Here is a 20,562-nt window from a genome sequence, read left to right as displayed (position 1 = left end):
TACAGGGTAAGAGAGAATATTCCGTAGACAAAAATTACTACACATACGTTTGGAATGAAGATAAATTAAGGTTGATTCTCACTATACCATCCATATCAACTATCTTCCGTTTCCCGTACCTTTACATAAAATATTATATCATGTAAATGAATAGGAGAATGCACACTATCCGTTCCGTATCCTCTCATTCCATTCATTTTTTTGGCGGCCGGACCGAAGCGTATCGGAAACAGCTTTGTCAAGTTCTTACATTTGTACCAGCTCTGCTAACATTTTCCTGATATTTATTTATTCTTTCATCTTTTAATTAGATCTATTACCTTTTTCAAAAGATGCAAATTTTTAAAACAAAACTTTCGTAATTATATAAATTGTACAATAAAAAGTATGGAACTGATACGGAACGGAAGCTTACGTATAGCGTCAATACAATATAAAAAATACGAAACGGATATGGAATGGATATGGAATGGAAACGGAAGGTATAGTAAGAATCAACCTTTAATTGGACACAAAATTTACCTGTACAGGGTGTTTCAAAAAACATATGTGCCATCTCTCGTGGGGAGATTCCTTGCGTAAAAATAAGATTTGTTTTTGATTTCAACATGAGTCCGATTCTGCTTTGTCTCGTATAGCTACAAAGGGAATAAATTCTTATTAGCAAAAGTGTGTAGGCTATTTAAAGCCGATTAAAAGTTGTCTCTTGATATTCTCATTCATTTCGATCTCCTCGATGAGATCATGATGAGATAAACTCAATTTTATTAATCAGAATTAATAAAATTAAAATAAAAATACAATTAATACATTATTTATTTAATGTAATAAAGCTTGCTATTGAACTGAGGCAAACTAATTAAATTGCGTTTATCTCATCAAGGCGACTGAAATCGATAAAAAAATTGTGTACTATTTCGTTAAAGAGACAAAAGTTAGTGGCGTACATGCTTGTTTTAGAAAAATATTCCAATGATAACCAATATGCACGTTCCTAGTGAACAATATGTTGACACTTTTTTAGCATTAAAATATGTCTCACATACAGTAACTTTTACCATCAAAATTTCATTCCTATCGCTAAAAATACTTGAAAGAAAATTATATAATAAATCGAAAAATATGCTGCGCAACAATCGGCCCTATATTCAGCGACGTGTGGTCCATAAAAGCGGAAGAAGCACCGCTTCCCTAAACTTTTTAAAGATAAAAAAATAAATAGTTAAACGGTAATAATACTGTTATTTTGTAACAAAAGATTAATTTAATTTGTTAAGATTATTTATTTGAAACCTTACATAAACGTAGTAAATTTAATTAGCCTTGTAACACAGAACTATTATATAGCGCCCCTCTTGGACCGGACCGATAGGACGAGTCCATTATCAAGAGAGCGAGGGACAGTAGGAAGAAGAATAACATATGATTAGTATCTTAAGAAATGTGAAAGTATTGTCACGTAAAGTTTATTAATAAAAGTGTTTGTTAAATTCTTCAAGTTTTGTCACAAAATTTATGGTTCGACACCCCACAAAATAAATGTAACGGAACCCCGTCACAAATTGGCGCCCAACGTGGGGCCATAAAAGGTGAAAAATCGTAGAATTGTTTCAAAAAACCGAAGTCTTGCAGTCATAGTGGTTCGCCCCGAATAAGCCTTTACAGTCGTAAAGCAATACCGGATCTTTGGCAATCCTTTCCTGAAACAAGAAACTGTAAGTCCAAAAGCTTTTATTAATCAATTCTTTGAAAATTATTGCTCAAGAAGAGGTTAATCCCGCCGTATCGTCAGTTGTGACGTCACACGCCCAAAAAAGTCAGGAACGATACCACGTATCCAAATCATTCTTGACGTAATCGTTTTGAAGAAAATCCTTGGATTGGACAGAAATTTGTTTTGCTCCCAGTTCTCCAAGAAATTTCAATTCACTAATGGTTTAACTGATTAAGGACTAACAAAACACTCAAATAAGACTTTCTTTTACATCAGTGTGCTCACGGTTCAAGAAAATCAACAGTATTTATAAATACCCATCGAATTCTGTGCAACCACGGACACACACAGATATAATTTACGTTCCCGTCAGAACTACCCTCACGATAACGAAAACAAGACGTCAATAACAATGAGTGATGAACAGTTTCAACAACTCTTAGCCAGACTTTCCGTAGGTAATCAAAATCCTACTCAAGTTGCTTTAGCTCAAAATGGAAATTTTACTGGTTGTTTGTCGAGATTTGATGGTGCGAAAATTTCCAGTGTTCAAGCATTTATTGACTTGGTATCGATATATAAAGACTGTGCGCAAGTATCAGATGAAAATGCGATGAAAGGACTTCCGATGTTACTAGATGGTTTCGCTGCCGAATGGTATCAAGGTGTAAAAGCTACCATAAGTACCTGGAAAGAAGCAATTGATCTTTGGAAGCTTACGTTTGGACCGCAAAAACCTGCCTATCGTGTGTATCGTGAATTATTTGCAAATGAACAAGATGAAAGTACACCTACTGACATTTTCGTTTGTAAAGCCCGTTCTACGCTAGCACAACTTCCAAATAATACTCTAACAGAAGAAACTCAATTAGACATGGTATATGGACTCCTACATCGAAGATTACGTGAAAAACTTTCTCGCAACAAAATCAACAACTTCAACGAACTTCTATCCCAAGCTAGACTAGTTGAAGAAAGTTTGAACGCACCGACTCACGAAATGAAAAGACAAATGTCCACGCAGACAAAGATAAACGTCCAAGATGTCTGTATTGTCGTAATTTTGGCCATGTAAAAGACGATTGTCGCAAGCTGAAGAAAACTCAGTCAGCAGATTCAAGAAATTCTGTACCACAACCAACTGCTTCAAGTAACAAAGCTGTACTTCAAAAAGAGCCCAAGAAGAATGATGGTATTGCGTGCTATGGATGCGGAAATCCAGGTTACATCAGAAGCAACTGAAGCAAGATGACCATTTTGTGATGAGTACCGAATTCCTCTGTAACACAATCAACCACGAATCATCATTGACTAGGCCATTGGTTCCCATAAGTATACATCAGCATAATGGATATGCTTACTTAGATACAGGTGCAAAATCCAGTGTTGCCGGATCTGCATTAGCTCAGCTACTATTAAAAGACAATATACCATACATTATCAAGAACGACCTTGAAATGTCACTTGCTGATGGTATTAGAAGAAAAGTTACCGCCCATATTTTTGACATTGAAATCATATTTCATTGAAGAAGTGTTCCTATAGAAATATTAGCTGTCCCAGAACGTCAAAACAGTCGTACATTACTAGGTGTAGACTTCATTCACAAGGCTAACGTTATCCTTGATATTCCAAACAAGACATACTTCTTTGGTGAAAATCCACATGAATGTTATAACTTTACCACAGAGGAGTCTGTTTCGCTAGTCTCAGTCAACACTGTAACCTTTTCTCAGATAATTCTACGAGACGAAGAAGGTAGTTCTTTGCAACCAGAAGAAAGGAAGAACTTAAATAGTCTCTTACAAGAAAATCATACAGTCTTCGAGAGTAGTAACGAACCAACTCCATACGCAGAACATTGCATCGTTTTGACAGATGACAATCCCATCGCAGTTCCTCCATACCTAAGAAAGATGATGGAATACGCTTAACTGTAGACTACAGAAAGTTAAACGCCGTGACGAGACCGTGCAAATATCCGTTGCCAAGAATCGATGACCTGCTTCATGAAGCTAAGAAAACAAATTACATGACTACCCTAGATCTGAAAAGCGGTTATCACCAGGTTAATGTCAAAGCCTCAGATCGAGATAAGACAGCTTTTATTACCCCTTTTGGTACGTACAGATATATCAGAATGCCCTTTGGACTATCCACAGCGCCTTCAACGTTTCAAAAGTTGATGGATCGTTTCAAGTCTGGAATACCTGAAGTTCTCCTATTAGCCTACCTAGATGACTTAATTGTCATTTCTTCAAGTTTCGAAGAGCATCTTGCTGATCTTCAGAAGGTATTTAAACTGAAATTGAATAGGAAGAAATGTTTCTTTTGCTGTAAATCTGTTCTATACCTTGGACATTTTATTTCTCCCGAAGGTGTACAACCCGACGACTCAAAAGTTGAATCAATATTGAAGATGACTCCGCCCAAAAACGTTAAGCAGTTGCTCAGTTTCCTGCAAACTTGCTCTTGGTTCAGGAGATTTATCCACAATTTTGCTGAAGTATCCAAACCGTTGTCGATGCTTACGAAAAAGAATGCAACTTGGAATTGGAAACTACCACAGCAAGAAGCATTTGATCAGCTAAAAGTGTTAAGTGTGCTAAGTTCAGCCCCAATCCTACGTCAAGCAGATACGAAGTTACCATATATACTAAGCACTGATGCCAGTAGCTATGCTCTGGGAGCATGTTTACTCCAGGGGGAGGGCGCAGACGAACGATCTGTTGAATACGCATCAAGATTGTTAACAATCGCTGAACAGAACTACACCACTACTGAACGAGAAGCTCTTGCTATTGTTTGGGCAATCCAGAAATTTCGCGGATATGTAGAAGGAGCCACAATTCTTGTTCAGAGTGATCACCAACCACTACGATAGCTTATGTCTTTGAAGATTCCAACCGGACGACTTGCTCGTTGGGCTTTCAGCTTACAAGCGTTCGATTTACATATAGATTACATAACTGGAAAGAAGAATGTAATTGCCGACACCCTGTCCAGACCTGTTCTTGACGAGTCACCTGATTCCAGCAACATGATTAGTGTTGATATGCCTAATAAACCCGCTAGTGACGTTAGAGCTGAACAACTAGAAGATCCAGAGCTTCGTAAAATCATTACTGACCTAGAATCCTCCGCCACTAGTACTGACTTCAAGAAATGGGCTGAACGTGGATATATAATGTCAAACGGAATTCTATTTCGTTATAATCCAGATATTGACGAGGAAGAACCGCAACAAGTAATACCCTCTAGCCAAATTCCTCATATCATACGGGAATACCATGATTTGGAAACCGCAAAATGGCTGAGAGACGAATAGACCTCAAATACAAATAGGTGCCTATCGCGCGTCAAGTGCTTCGGAAAATTAATTTAAAATATCGTATTTTAACTATTATAACTTTATGTGTTTTTGTTTGTTTAACAATTTTCGATAGAATTTTAATCAAACAATGGAATTGGCCTCGGAATTTTCAAAGGTAATTTTTTTAAGAAAATGTAAAAGTAATGTCTCGAAATAGGGTTTTTTTACCGATTCGGTTCCCCGCCTATAATTGTCACCGCACGCCGCTGCCTATATTGATATGAAACATAAATCTTATTTTTACGTGAGGAATCTCCACACGAGAGATGGCACACGAGTGAAACACCCTGTATATTAATTTTATTTAGATATTGTGTGTGTAAAAAATAGACATTTATTTCAGATTATTTAAAATACAAAGAAAAATTTTTATAGCTAACTTAGCTGTAAGCTATTTTACTACCCATGAGTGGAATTTTCTAAATGACAAAGCGCTCCGTTTATTTGAATGTTTAGAGGACTCTGAAAAAGAAGATTTCAAATACATAGTTGTGAATGATAATGAACACGCGTATCGGTATCTAAAAGCGAGTCTCAAAACCACGAAATGGCTCTTATTGGGGCAAAGCAAAGGTACTAAATCCTCCGCGTTCAAAATAAATAAAGGGTAAGTAAATTTGAGATATTAGGTAATTCCAGAATTATACTATATTATAATTTTATTTTTTGGAAGGCCGTTTATTACTTATTAAACTTACTAAAATCTATAAATTGGGTTAAATATTAGGCTTTTGTGTTAAAATGGCGCCCTAAAAAGCATATTCTACATTACTTTTTATTAGGGCCCCCCTAAAATAAATTTGTGTATCCGCCCCTGTAGACAAAAATTAACTTTTAATAGTCTTCTTGCGTTTAATTTGTAAATAATTACCACTTTTATGAAATTCAAAATGATTGAAAAAAGTAGCAAAAACGTTCCCAAGTTGGTACACCAAGCATTTACAGGGTGAATTGCAAACGTCGCCTCTCCGACCCGACGAATCTTAACAATCCCACTGTAAACGATGGTATACGTGAGAATGCGGAATTTCGTGGTAGAATTGACCGGTGCCTCGTCATCATTAGACTACCTTAGCAGACATCGTACGACCGGAACACAGACCGGAAACAATATCTAATTCCTAACAACAACTCAAGAGGCGGATCGCGGGCTGACCAGTTCCCACCCTAGTTAATGATTTTATGGTTCCCACATCCTCACATACCTACAGTACATTTGCTGGATCTGTGTCTATGAAAGGAATGCGGACAAAAATCATTTAAATAAACAGTAATATACCGTATGATCGAAAAAAAACGGCGTCAGCGATGGCTATGAAATGAACATCGCTGTCATTTTATATGTAAAATTATTTGGGAAATGTCATTGATCGTCATTTCCAAGCCAACTGGACGACGTTTTTTTTCGATCATAGGGTATTTTATACGTCGACTTGACGAGTACGTCACCGCAAATAGCTCCGCCCACTCATTTTATTGGCTACTTGCAAATTTGTCGAATATTTATTGATGGGACGCCTCATCTATTTTTTTACGAAAAACATCGAGAGAATATCGTTTCCCCTCTCACGGATACCCCGTAGATACAGAACGGACAGACGTACTGTACAATACCTCAAGCGCCAGAAAGTAGGATTAGAGTTAAACATTGCACGCCGCGTCTGCGAATCCCAAATGATTGTCTTTTGTTTTTTATATAAGTACTTATTTTATGTCGGAAGCGAGCGGTGAGATATTAAGACATTGGGCGCGTTCAGGGACGGTCAGCGGCTGAGTGGCTGAGTAAGCGGTTTCCCCTGTGGGTTTCCCTAAACGGTCTATTTTTACACGCAAAAACAGTCAGCCGCTGAGTAAAATACTCAGCGGTCGGTCAGCCGCTGTATCCCTGAACGCGCACATTGATTGTCCAAAGGTGTATTACTGGTTGCTAAAGTTTCATAAATAATTTGTTTAATTAATTGACTAAACAAAGGTGAATTATTGCTTCCATATACTTCAAGTAGAAGATAAATTATATGATAAGATGATTTTTATACCGTATGATCGAATAAAAACGGCGTCAGCGATGGCTGAAATGAAGATCGCTGTCATTTTATATGTAAAATTATATGGGAAATGTCAGCGATTGTCATTTCCCAGCCAACTGGACGCCAGGCGCCATTTTTTTTCGATCATACGGTATATTTCGTAACGGTATTTTATATGCTTGTATACCGAACGGCTCTAGTATAGCAAACTGTACCTTGCTACTCCCAAGGCGTTAAACGCTATATACGGGAGCTATTATCTATTATTATACCTATATATTTTATATGAAATATTATTTTTAAGAAATTTTAAAAAATTAACGACTGACATTTCAATTTCTCATCAGTGAAAGATGGCGGCAAGTTCGCGGGAAATCGAATATCGCCCATGAACCAGAAAAACAATAAAAGGTATAAAACCGTTTTATTAAATAAATATACCCTTTATAATACAGCCAAATTTTAACTATGTATTTCCTTTCCAGTGTTTAGCTTCAGATAATACTAAAACAATAACCAAATACTAGTACCTATAATACTACTTTCTAAGCGATGTCCTTCAACACAGAAGTCCTAAAAAAGACCAGCTTCTTGTTCCAAGACGAACTTAGAACTATGCACTGCCAAAATTCAAGATATATGTGGAATAATTAATATAGAACAATACAAATATTCCTAGAAATGCGATTAAAAATTGACATTATGTGCCTAATATGTGAGATATCATAAGCTTGTACCTACGACCTGTTCAAAACAAACTAAAAACTAAACAAAGTTGCGTTCATACTGATCTGTAATCCAAAAGTAGTTTTACAACCAAGAAAGCTGTGTAAATAATTATTCCAGGAAACTGTATTGGAATTAATTTTAAGACTCTTTGAACATGATCAAGGTTTTTACGAAAATATTGCCTTATTGTTGCACATCAGGGGATTACCAACTCAACCTAGTCTTTGAGGAAACGGCAATGATTTCTCCAGCTGGCTTGATTCATTTGACTGTGTTGTTAGGATAAAATTGTAAGAAGTCTTCACTAGAGGAAATTCACACTCTGTATCTCAACCGAGGCTGGGAATCCTTGGATCTGATTTTCTTAAAATAACATTCTAGATATTCCAAAGTAATAATGTGTGAATTTCATCTAATAATAAATAAAGCTAGTTTGAAGCATTTTAATAATCCGCGCATTCGCCATTTTCTATACAAGTATTGTTTAATTTCCCTTAAAATTTAGGGTCGATAATAAAATGTTTTTTACTCTTAATTGCTTCCAATTAAAATTCTTTTTGCTTTTAAATATATACTTATATTACTGAAACCTGTTAACAAACAGAAATTTGTTTAATTATTTAATTATTTTACTTTATGAAATATATTTAAAAGATGTACCTACAAAAATTATTCAGGAATAGGTACTTGCAATACTGATTGTATTTTATTTCTAGATTTTCTTCAACATTGGCAGAGACAGTTCAAACAAAAAGACTTGAAAATGAAAGCAACAAGTCAGCAATTTAATAGGCCTAGTTACTTTTACCATCCATTGTGAGGGTAAATAGAGTATTATGCATTTTTGTTTGGGACACCGTGTAGAATCTTTCAAATTTTATAAAAACTCCAATGCGTCTATTTAAAGTGCCTTTTTATTCAATTAAAAAAAAACATACATATATGTAATTCCCATTTAATCTTTAAAATAAAACGAATAAATAAAGAGTTGTTTTTTTTCCATATAAACATTAAAACGATTTAATCAAAGACAGTGGCGGATACAGAGGGGTGCCCATCGGGCCACCTCCACCCCCCTAAAATCTATAAATTGGGTAATACATTGTTAATCTAAAGCCCCGTTCTCAGAACTGCGACTGTCGCCAGCGACACGACAAAAGAACCAATCAGATTTGTACAAAATTCAAACAGCTGTCAATTTTAAATTTAGTACAGCTCCCATTGGTCGTTTGAAGTGTCAATCAGTGTCGCTGTCGACACGACGCAGTTCTGAGAACAGCGACACGTCAAGAACAGCGACACGTCAAGAGGACCAATGAGATTTGTACAAAATTCAAACAGCTGTCAATTTTAAATTTAGTACAGCTCCCATTGGTTGTTTGAAATGTCAAACTGTGTCGCCAGCGACACGACGTCGTTCTGAGAACGGGGCTTAAGGGTAATACTAGACACATATTAGAAACTTGTTTATTTTTTTGTAGGTTCTATTATTTGGACAGGATTTGTAAAGGAATCTTTTATATATGCGTAATTTGGATTGCCTTCTTCAAGTACAATATAATAGCAGCTCTTTTGGGTGCTACTTCAAACAACTGGACAGGATTATATTAATAAAAAAACAATAATATTAATTGTATCTATTAATGATTAGTATTAAATAAATACAAAAATGTTAAGTGGCTAGTCTTTCTCTACAACTCTACAACATATTCATGTTTTCAAATACAGTAGAACTCGGTTATAGCGAACCCGGGTTATAACGAACGCTTGGTTTTAACGAACAATTGATAAAATAGAAATTATCTTTCCATATACACGTGCTTTTTATGGCTGGATATAACGAACACATTTATAGCGAACGATCGGTTTAAACGAACTCTTTTATCGGGAAAAATCGCAGGTCGGATCGGTTATAGCGAACAAATATGCATATGTTTTACTGTCCTGACCAATCACGTAGCAGTAATATCACGCCACCCACGGCAATAATAAATCGTAGTCAATTTTAGCGATTAAGCGAATTTCGGACGTTTAAGTCGTTGGTGTTTGGTAGTACAGACTTTGTATCAATCGATGAAAATGTAGTAACCACTAAACTTCCAAGCGATATTGAACTAATGACGCCAGAGGCTGAAACCATTGATCTCGCCATTGATTCAGAAAATGAAGAAGGAGAAGATGAACCAAGTGAAGAAGTACCAACCGTTTCAAAAACTCTTCATTCAATGACTGCAGTTTCACAGTTCTTACACTATTCTGGTGCCGATTCTAGCGTATTCAGTGCATATGATAAATTGTATTCTTACATAGAAAAACAAGCTTTTACTAAAAATAAGGTTCGAAACAAAATGACCGACTACTTTTTACCAAACAGTAATTAGGTAATGTTTAAAGTTTAGCAGGTTCTTTTGTACCTACATTAGAATACCTCTGATACGTATTTTTTATAATTTACATACATATTACGTATCATGTATTTATGTATTTACCTACATACGTTAATCTGCATTTATATTTCTCATTATGTGTGCCGGTTTGTTTTTCGCATTATGAATACATAACTTCATACAGTATGTATTTTCCTGCATTTTTTAATATATGAACTTATGTAGCACATATGTATACATTTTTGAAATACAGTTTTTTATGATGTTTACTACGTATGTAGTTTTTTATTTAAAAAAAATACAAATTAACAAAAAACTGGATATAACGATCACTCGGCAATAGCGAACAAATATTTTGGTCTCTTCAAGTTCATTATAACCGAGTTCTACTGTATTCATTTAAAATTTTAGAAAATTGACAATTTATTTGGAATAAAAAAAAATTAAGTCGATAAACTATATTACTTAGTGTTATAATAGCTAACAAAGCAGATAAATTATATAACTAAATATTAATTAGTACGAAGTTGATAGTCGCCGTTTTGTGTGATATATCTGACCCAAGGTAAAGCTTGATAACCACTTTTTTCAATGATTTTTAAGTAACGCACTTGAATACCAGATGTGGTGAAGTAAGGAATTTCAAATTTAACTTGAATCGGTGGTTTACCTTCTGTATCTTCACATTCAACACTGGGTAGACCAAAATGAGCTCTCATTAGATATTCCTTACCTAAAAAAATAAAATATGTTATAATTATTGTAATATAAAACTGAATTTATTTAAATACCTCCAGGGAATGACTTAATAGTCCATGTAATAGCATTTTGTTCAGGAGCATATTTTACACTTCCAATTGTGGTTTTGAATTTTGGCGAATCGGCATCATGAGGAACTGGAATAACTATTTCAACGTTATTGGCAGTAGACCTTCTTTTAAACTGAGATTTAGCTTTAATCATATATTCTACACGACTATGAGCGTGTCTCTCTATAACTGATTCAATCCAAATTAAAGGTTTAACGTGAGTGTTGAGTCTATAAGACATGAGCTCAAACTCCCCATCGGGTGGAATAAAAGATATTGTCCGGTCAATTTCAAAACGAGATAGTCTTACACACTGATGAAATTTTACATCTTCCAGTTCGACAGACTTTGATTTGCCTCGGCCAGTGCTTTCAAATAATACTTTGTCGTTAAGACCTAATCTTAATTCAGGCATTCCTGATAAGTATACTCTCATTTTTATGGCACCTACAATTTCACTTCTTAGCACATTGCCATTAGCATTTGCCAAAAGATTTACCGATTCAATCACATCAAGAAAAACCTCGTTTTTTCGATACTTAATACCTTCTGATCTCCATGAAACTGCATTAGTTACGGCCACCGGAATACGCGGCTGAATTTCTAATTTATGACCCTCTTGAGTTATATATTCTTGTAAAATTTTGCTATCGGTGGTTTGAGGATAACCAAAATCGATTAGCTCATCTAACAATTCATAAATAACAACAAAATTATCTCTAATACTCTCTTCTTCGAGTTCTTTAAAGTACTCGGTCATTACTTGGACAATTTTATGTAAAAATACAAATACCAAGGCTATATTGGCGTTTTTCTTCGTCGTGCTTACAATATACAAATTGTTAGTTTTGATGTACGCGAAAGTACTATCATTCGTTTGTAGAATGGGAGTAAGTAAACCTTCTTCTTCTTTTTCCATCAGCAAAGGCATAAATTTCTCAATTACTCCTAGATCCGTATCTCCCCTGTAATTTCGAGAAATTAGGACTTTTCCTTTGATATCCAAAATGTAAATCGCTGACGAAGACATTTTATATATAATAATATTACGTATAACACTATATAAAGTATAATTATTTTACATTTTCTAAAAAAACATTTGTATTTATTATACACCTAGACACGTCAGAATCATCTCGGATTGACATTTGACAATCACAAGTTGACATGACACTACAAATATTTGACAGATCTTAACCATTGATTGTCTTTGCTCCGCTTCCATAGCTTCGAGACAAGTCAAGATGCCCATCCTTGCCCATCTGTATACAGTGTAAAAAACGTGTGAAATTTAGTTGAAGGTATTTTACATTAAAACGCAAAAAATGAAATAGTCCCTTAGTTTAGTCTTTAAACATATACCAAAGAAAAGAAATTTGGGTAAAGGGGTGGATCCGGTGGCTGACCTTGAAGCCCATATTTGCTGCATTTGATCATCGATACTACGCAAGCGCATATCGTCGATGTTGCCAAATTGCAGTTTATTTTCGAATTATTTGCAGTTGAAAAATTTCTTTTTAGTGTTAATCAATAATACAAATTCTATAATTAATTTCATAATTTCAGATTTATCTTGATATCCAAAATTAAGGTAAGAAGGATAATGAAGATTGTGAAATGAAAGTATAATGAATATATAAAATTGTACTAATGATAATATTTATTATATATATTTACATTTACGGATTTTTTTCTTAATGGTTTTAAACTTATTAGAATTATTTTATTTCTTTCAAGTTATTTAATTTCTAGTTATTTACAGGCAACAATAGTTTTGATTATATGTATTGATGTATTGAAGTACTACCATGACGAGTCTTTATAGAACAATATACATGTCAATGAGATAGAGGTAACATTTTACCTATAATGTTACTAATATAATATACTTTGATTATAATGTTTGTATCATAATTTCTTAAAAATATCAAGTTAGTGGATTAATAGATGGATTAATAGCAATTTTAGACATATATTTTATCGAAGAGTGTGGTGATAAAATAAGTTGAATAAGCTTTATGTTTTATCTTTTTCTCTTTAGAAGGGAGACGTAGAATACATTACAGTATTTAATATCGTATACTTTGATATTCTTTTCTTAATTTACTGTAATTTCTTGCTTCCTATAATGCCAAATCTTGACAATATGGTGAAGGTTGAGTTTTGATCTTATTAGTTTTATACCTATGTTTATACAAGATCAAATTAAGACTTAGTTAGTTTGTAATTTATATTAAGATCTTTCTTATAATATTTGTTATGTCTTAATCTTAATACTATATTATGCTTTTGTCTGGAAAATAAATGTTAAAATATCTTAATTTTGCATATCCTATTCCATATCCTTCCATTAGGAAAAATATGGTTTATAAATCATATATGCTAAGAAAATCACATAAATTAGGTGTAAGGTAAGAATAGAGAAATCTTAAGGTAGCAGAAAAATTAATGCAATATATGTATAAGCAGCATTAAACGAGGTAACTGTTAATGTTGCTGAAGCTGATCAACAATTTTAATTACGGAGGCTAAAAGGCATTTTAAGGCCTCCGTAGTTTTGATGGAATGTTAAAAAAACCTATTATGAACATGACATGGAGCTACAGCATATAAAAATTAAAAAAAAAGAAAAAACTTAGACACGTCCCTTTTAATTTCCCGAATTTTTAATAAAACACTTTTTAAACGCAGCATAATAATCTAGAGCAATTAGATTAAGTATGAGAATCTAGAGTTTTACTTCTATTTAATTTTATTGACTATGAAAATACATAATAAGCGTTCACGTGTTGTGCGAAATATTAAAATAATATAAATAATATACCGGCGTACTATGATTGAAAAAAAAATAGCATCAGCGATGACTATGAAATGAAGATCGTTGTCATTTTATATGGGAAATGTCCTTAATCGTCATTTCCCAGCCAACTGGACGCCGTTTTTTCGATCATACGGTATATGTTGACAAAAAAAACACTGAAAAGCACATATTTGTTTTCTACTGAAAATAATTCAAAAATAACTTGCAATCTGGCAACATCGAAGATGTGCACATGCGTAGTGTCTGTGACTATATGCAACAAAAACTCGTTTCAAGATCAGCCACCGGATCCACACCATTACCGAAATTTGGCACATAAAAGAAGATCAAGGCGGATCCTGTCTCAACAATTGATCACATAATCGGGGCTACCCTATAACAGGCCGGATAGTCCTAATAGTTTGGGCTTTTAAATTATTTAAAAGAAGGTGACTTATCCTATCTGTGGGCAAGGATACTATAGAGATAAGGATAGTTCGCTTTATGGTGGGTTTGAGCCAAATAAAATAAAATAAGAATAAAATAAAATAAGAAATAAGGAATTCTTATTTGTGTGCGTTCATACAGTCAAATAAAATAAAATAAGAAATATATATTTGCTCATGCGCAGTACGATGAGGCTGGATAAAAGTTAACTTTTACGATTGTTTATAGTAATTTTACTATTTATAGTATATTTATTTGTTCGTTGCCTACTATATTATATATTTTACTTATGTGAAATTATAAAATAAATTAAATCCAAACTGAAAATATTTGTAGGTTAGAATTAAGCGTCCGCAAAGCCGTTTAAAATAAAATAACACATAAAATAAAACAAGAAGTTAAAAGACAAAGACTTCTTATTTTATTTGTTATTTTATTTGGCTGTATGAACGCATGTACGGTATCCCATATAACCAACTTTCTTATTTTATTTTATTTTATTCTTATTTTATTTTATTTGGCTGTATGAACCCACCATTAGTGATGGGTTGTTAAGCCCCGTTCTCAGAACTGCGACTGTCGCCAGCGACACGACAAAAGAACCAATCAGATTTGTACAAAATTCAAACAGCTGTCAATTTTAAATTTAGTACAGCTCTCATTGGTCGTTTGAAGTGTCAATCAGTGTCGCTGTCGACACGACGCAGTTCTGAGAACGGGGCTTTAAAGCCCCGTTCTCAGAACAACGTCGTGTCGCGTGCGACACAGTTTGACATTTCAAACAACCAATGAGAACTGTACTAAATTTAAAATTGACAGCTGTTTGAATTTTGTACAAATCTGATTGGTGCTTTTGAAGTGTCGCTGGCGACAGTCGCAGTTCTGAGAACGGGGCTTAAAGGTGTGGATCCGGTGGCTGACCTTGAAGCCCATATTTGCTGCTTTTGATCATCGATACTACGCAAGCGCACATCGTCGATGTTGCCAAATTGCAGTTTATTTTCGAATTATTTGCAGTTGAAATTTTTTTTTGCGTGTTAATCAATAATAATACAAATTCTATAATTTCAGATTTATCTTTATATCCAAAATTAAGGTAAGAAGGATAATGAAGATTGTGAAATGAAAGTATTATAATATATAAAATTGTAATAATAATAACATTTATTTATATGTTTACATTTGAATTAAAATTTATCATTTACGGATTTTTTCTTAATGGTTTTAAACTTATTAGAATTATTTTATTTCTTTCAAGTTATTTAATTTCTAGTTATTTACAGGCAACAATATTTTTGATTATATGCATGTATTGATGTTTTGAAGTACTACCATGACGGGTCTTATTATAGAACAATAAACGTCAATCGGAGACAGAGGTAACATTTACCTATTATATAATGTTACTAATATAATATACTTTGATTATAATTAATGTTTGTATCATAATTTCTTAAAAATATCAAGCATAGATATCAAGTTAGTGGATTTTATCGAAGAGTGTGTTGATAAGACTAAAATAAGCTTTTATGTTTTATCTTTTCTCTTTAGAAGGGAGATGGTTTGTATCGTAAAATACATTACAGTATTTAATATCGTGTACTTTGTTATTCTTTTCTTAATTTACTGTAATTTCTTGTTTCCTATAATGCCAAATCTTGACAATATGGTGAAGGTTCAGTTTTGATCTTATTAGTTTTATAAGAATAATAATGATAATAGAAATACAAGACTAAATTAAGACTTAGTTTGTGATTTATATTAAGATCTTTCTTATAATATTTGTTATGTCTTAATCTTAATACTATATTATGCTTTGTCTGAAAAATAAATGTTAAAATATCTTAATTTTGCATATCCTATTCCATCCTTCCATTAGGAAAAATATGGTTTATAAATCATATTATGCTAAGAAAATCACATAAATTAGGTGTAAGAATAGAGAAATCTTAAGGTAGCAGAAAAATTAATGCAATATATGTATAAGCAGAATTAAACAAGGTAACTGTTAATGTTGCTGCAGCTGATTCTACAGTTTTAATTACGGAGGCTAAAAGGCCTTTTAAGGCCTCTGTAGTTCCGTAGTTTTGATGGAATGTCCTATCTCTGATGGAAAATCCTATTATGAACATGACATGGAGCTACAGCATTTAAAAATTAAAAAAAAAGAAAAAACTTGGACACGTCCCTTTTAATTTCCCGAATTTTTAATAAAGCACTTTTTAAACGTAGCATAATAATCTAGATAGGAATCTAGAGTTTTATTTCTATATAATTTTATTGACTGAAAATACATAATAAGCGTTCACGTGTTGTGCGAAATATTAAAATAATATACCGCGTACTATGATTGAAAAAAAAATAGCGTCATTGCTGAGACTATGAAATGAAGATCGCTGTCATTTTATGGAAATGTCCTCAATCGTCATTTCCCAGACAACTGGACGCCGTTTTTTCGATCATACGGTATATATTGACAAAAAAACACTGAAAAGCACATATTTGTTTTCTACCGAAAATAATTCCAAAATAACTCACAATCTGGCAACATCGAAGATGTGCGCATGCGTAGTGTCTGTGACTATATGCAGCAAAAACTCGTTTCAAGGTCAGCCACCGGATCCACACCATTACCTTAACAAATATAATACCATATTATACAAACTCACGTACAAGCTACTAAACTACACCCTCTACATGAACTACATTAACTACATGTAATGTAGTTTATGTAGTTTTTAAAAGTAACATGTAGTTTTCCGAACCCTGGGTGAACTATATAGCTAGTTGTCAAATTTATCAGCTGTTCGGTCTTTGTACTTTGCTTATGTTTTGAAATTTTTTTAATTTTACATTAAATTTATGACATCGTATTGTACTTTGCGTATATTATGTATTAGTCCATAAACTTTTTAATATTCTCTTTCAGTTCATTCATGGTTTTATATACATTTTAGAGTATATCTAAATAACATAATTATTTTGATTATATTACTTTAAGGTAGTGTAGGTATATAAAATGAGCGGTATACTTATTACATTGCCAGAATTATTTAATTCGTATAAATCTTGGGTTAAACATAATCCACAGCTTGCCAGTGATTATGAAACGACAGTTAAATGGTTATCTTATTTTCTTGCCGGTAAAAATACAGCAAAAAAATATATACCTGTTTTATTATAATAAACTTATTTTTTAGGTCGTGTCCATAATTCTCATGTCGTATCGGAACTAGTATATTGTTTGTCGAACTTGGTGGTTTTATTCAATGACAGAATTATAAGAAAATCGTTTGGAGAAGGAAGCACAGCAGTTGAAAAAATTAAATTATGGCTTACAGTCGTAGAGTATTCTGAAGTATTTTGCGAATTGAGTTTCCAAAAATTATGGGGCAAAACAGGCAAATGGTTTATTATTGTAGTAATACAGATTTTTAAGTAAGTGTATTTTAATTTTTATTTAACAATTTTAAGATATGCGACCACCTCAATTTTGTAGTTTTTTTTATGTTATAGAATAAACACAAGTTGGCTTGGTAATGATGTAGTATGTATTTTAGGTGTGTTGCTAGATTCTTGCTGGTACATAAATATAAAGAAGTAATTATCGAAACACCACCAATTCCCCCTTTAGATCGAACAAAAACAACATTAAAAGGTGGCAGTTCTGATTCAAACAATGTGGCTGATTTAAGTTTGTCCACATCGTTTACTTTAAAACACTCGGGACGTGCAATTAGAAAAATAGATGCTTCACCCCCTTTACCTCTAAGGACTTGGAAGGCTTTAGAGCCGGAAATTATAAGACGGGATTTGGGTAATGAATTTAACAGGATTGTGATAAACAGACAGCTCATAGCTGAATATATTTATATAACAAAGCCTCTAGTACATTTAGCTTCGGCGGGGGTTTTTGGAACAAGATCGTGGAAACCATGGATGATTGCTCTTGGATTCGATACAGTTAGGTTAGTATTAGTAAATCTGATATTATATTATAAACACGAAAGTTTGTTTATTAATTTTTATTAATTTTGAAATGTTATTTTTAGTTTATCACTGTACAAGTCGACCCAGAAGCTCTCCTCAGGAAGTTTGACCAAAGCTCAAAAGATACAGTTATCAAAAAGGGTATTACTTTTAATTTTATATCTCCTTCGTTCTCCCTTCTATGAAAAGTGCAGCGAAAATAGAATAAATGCCTTCTTGAACGCCCTAATTAATAATGTACCTCTGGCAAGAATAGTATGTACTCCACTGTTACAGTATTTACCTTTCTGGCAGAACAATTACTTCCATATGTGGTCTACGTAAAATTTAGTTGATTTATTTATAGTTAGATTTAATGTGGAGAAAGAAAATGTGATTTAAGGTCCTCTTGAAAAATTGGGGATTTGTTTATATCAATTTGGGTTAGAGGTTATATTTTAAGTTAAAAAATGTAGAGTATTTCAGATTTAATCCATTATTGTAAACATTTTTACATATATTCTTTTTATTTAGGCTGATAAAAATATATATTTTTATAGGTACTATTTTTGTTTTTATATGTGCCCATATTAACGCCTAGTATGCCCAAATGTGTATTATGGCAGTAATTTAAACAAAGGTAGAAACATGTTTTATATAAATATTTATTGACTCCATTAACAACAAAAAATATAAATTACTTTACAAAAAATACTCTTAAAATAAAAATAACGAAACTGTTTACTTCCTTAAACTAAAAAATATTTATTAATAACAAACATATCACATTCGGTTCACAATCACTGCTAGTACAAAAAATATTTTTCTTGTTCTATATTAACGTCTCTTAAATATATTTGAATTTCTTTCCGTAACAGCAAAATCATTTTTTATTGTATAAACTATTGGTTATGTTTCATTAGTAATATTTGTCGGTAATGTTAATAATCTTAAGTACTAAGCATTTACTGAGAAGAAAAAAAAGGAATGCTTATAACTGACATAACATAATTTTGTGGCAGTCCAAACCAACCAAACCAAACTTTATCAATTATTACCTGTTTGCACTTTTACTTTTTTAATAGAAGGAATGCTAAGAAGAGTTATACAGGATGTCCCAATCTTCCGTAAACATCAAGATTTTTTAAAGTTTGATGCCCTCTAAGGGACAAACGAAGCACTTTTGTATTGAGGTAAATTGTACCGTGTCCAATTATTTACAGTACTTTTATGTCCACGGAATATTGGGACACCCTGTATATGAAATAAATTATTAATAATTAATTTTATTATTCTACCTAGTCTTTATGTATATAGGGTAGGGTTCCCAACTTGAGCATCGGCGATTCCGGGACAATTATTTTTAAGCTTTTAAATCATTGAAGCAAGACATTAAATATTAGAAAATAAAATATATTATGTGTGTAGTACATACATTTTTTTAGTTTCCAGGTCCCGGCCAAGGCAAAACTTTCGCCGGGACAAACTTTCTGATTCCTGGTTAATCCCGGCCAAACCGAGACGGTTGGGAACCCTAATACAGGGTGGTCCGAACTGTATTCCGGAAACTTCGGCAGCATATTCTGCAGATAAAAATAAGTAAAAAAATTCGTATAAATGTATGTCCTAAAATGCTTAGTTTCGGAGATACAGGGTGTGGAAGTTTCATTTTTATTTCGATTGTTTCCATATAATTTCTGAAGTAACGTCAATATTTGAATAAAAATTGGTGTCTGGGAGTTTTTGGTTTTTTGACATGAGAAATTTGATTTTGATGTCAATATGACTTACTTGTAGAGGGCGTCACCTATATATTTTTTAACTGGTTTAAAGAGTAATAATTTTTCGTCCGTACCTGTACAAAACTACTAAGTAAAAAAATATGCATTCACGAAATTTTTATATAAAAAAGACTCTTGGAAAAATCGCTACAAGTAATGGTTCTCGAGATATTTGGAATCTAAATTATCAATACCTGTCATCATTGACATAAATTAAACATGTTGACTAAATAGTTATTAGACTGAAATCATAAATTTGAAATGTTTTGTGCCAAAAGTTAATTATTAATTAATTAAGATTAATTTGAATAAAAAAATAAAACGTTTCCAAATTTATCTTTTTAGTCAAATAACTATCTACACAACATGTTTATTTTTTGTCAATAACATGTATTGACTGTTTCCATTCTAAATATCTTGAGAACGGTTGCTCATAGCGATTTTTACCAAAAGACATTTTTTTCGTAGAAAATTATGAAAATGTATATTTTTTCACTCAGTAGTTTTATACAGGTACGGACGAAAA

General features: G+C 32.9%; 4 protein-coding genes across 7 annotated transcripts in view; 3 read left to right on the top strand and 1 right to left on the bottom strand.

Annotated features, from left to right (window-relative positions):
- Positions 1-10,499, top strand: part of LOC115882007 (putative fatty acyl-CoA reductase CG8306) — an 80,312-nt gene extending 69,813 nt beyond the window's left edge. Inside the window, exons 8-10 of one of the 4 annotated variants that reach the window (XM_030899838.1) lie at positions 5,431-5,660; positions 8,560-8,665; positions 9,325-9,444. In XM_030899838.1, the coding sequence (XP_030755698.1) occupies positions 5,431-5,660; positions 8,560-8,663 (334 nt within the window). In that variant the 3' untranslated portion in view covers positions 8,664-8,665; positions 9,325-9,444. Of the gene's footprint in view, positions 1-5,430; positions 5,695-8,559; positions 8,666-9,324 lie in introns of all 4 variants that reach the window. The other 3 variants (XM_030899829.1, XM_030899847.1, XM_030899822.1) reach the window with 3 other exon arrangements.
- Positions 1,938-3,404, top strand: LOC115882049 (activity-regulated cytoskeleton associated protein 2-like). The gene has a single exon (XM_030899876.1). The coding sequence runs from the start codon at positions 2,127-2,129 to the stop codon at positions 2,787-2,789; it is 663 nt and encodes a 220-aa protein (XP_030755736.1). The 5' UTR covers positions 1,938-2,126; the 3' UTR covers positions 2,790-3,404.
- A 173-nt stretch (positions 10,500-10,672) lies between the features above and the next one.
- On the bottom strand, positions 10,673-12,198 carry LOC115882041 (AP-1 complex subunit mu-1). The gene is made up of 2 exons (XM_030899866.1): positions 11,022-12,198; positions 10,673-10,963 (listed from the first exon to the last, which is right to left on the bottom strand). The coding sequence occupies exons 1-2, from the start codon at positions 12,067-12,069 to the stop codon at positions 10,743-10,745; spliced, it is 1,269 nt and encodes a 422-aa protein (XP_030755726.1). The 5' UTR covers positions 12,070-12,198; the 3' UTR covers positions 10,673-10,742.
- A 4,879-nt stretch (positions 12,199-17,077) lies between these two features.
- LOC115881998 (peroxisomal membrane protein PEX16) lies at positions 17,078-18,818 on the top strand. The gene is made up of 4 exons (XM_030899811.1): positions 17,078-17,429; positions 17,487-17,724; positions 17,847-18,254; positions 18,339-18,818. Exons 1-4 carry the CDS (start codon positions 17,306-17,308, stop codon positions 18,598-18,600), a joined length of 1,032 nt encoding a protein of 343 aa, XP_030755671.1. The 5' UTR covers positions 17,078-17,305; the 3' UTR covers positions 18,601-18,818.
- Positions 18,819-20,562: the final 1,744 nt, after the last annotated feature.

The sequence above is a fragment of the Sitophilus oryzae genome, unplaced genomic scaffold (genome assembly GCF_002938485.1).
Source record: "Sitophilus oryzae breed Bouriz unplaced genomic scaffold, Soryzae_2.0 scaffold_1111_pilon_pilon, whole genome shotgun sequence".
Lineage (NCBI taxonomy): Eukaryota > Metazoa > Arthropoda > Insecta > Coleoptera > Curculionidae > Sitophilus > Sitophilus oryzae.
This window is presented reverse-complemented; position numbering and strand designations above follow the sequence as displayed.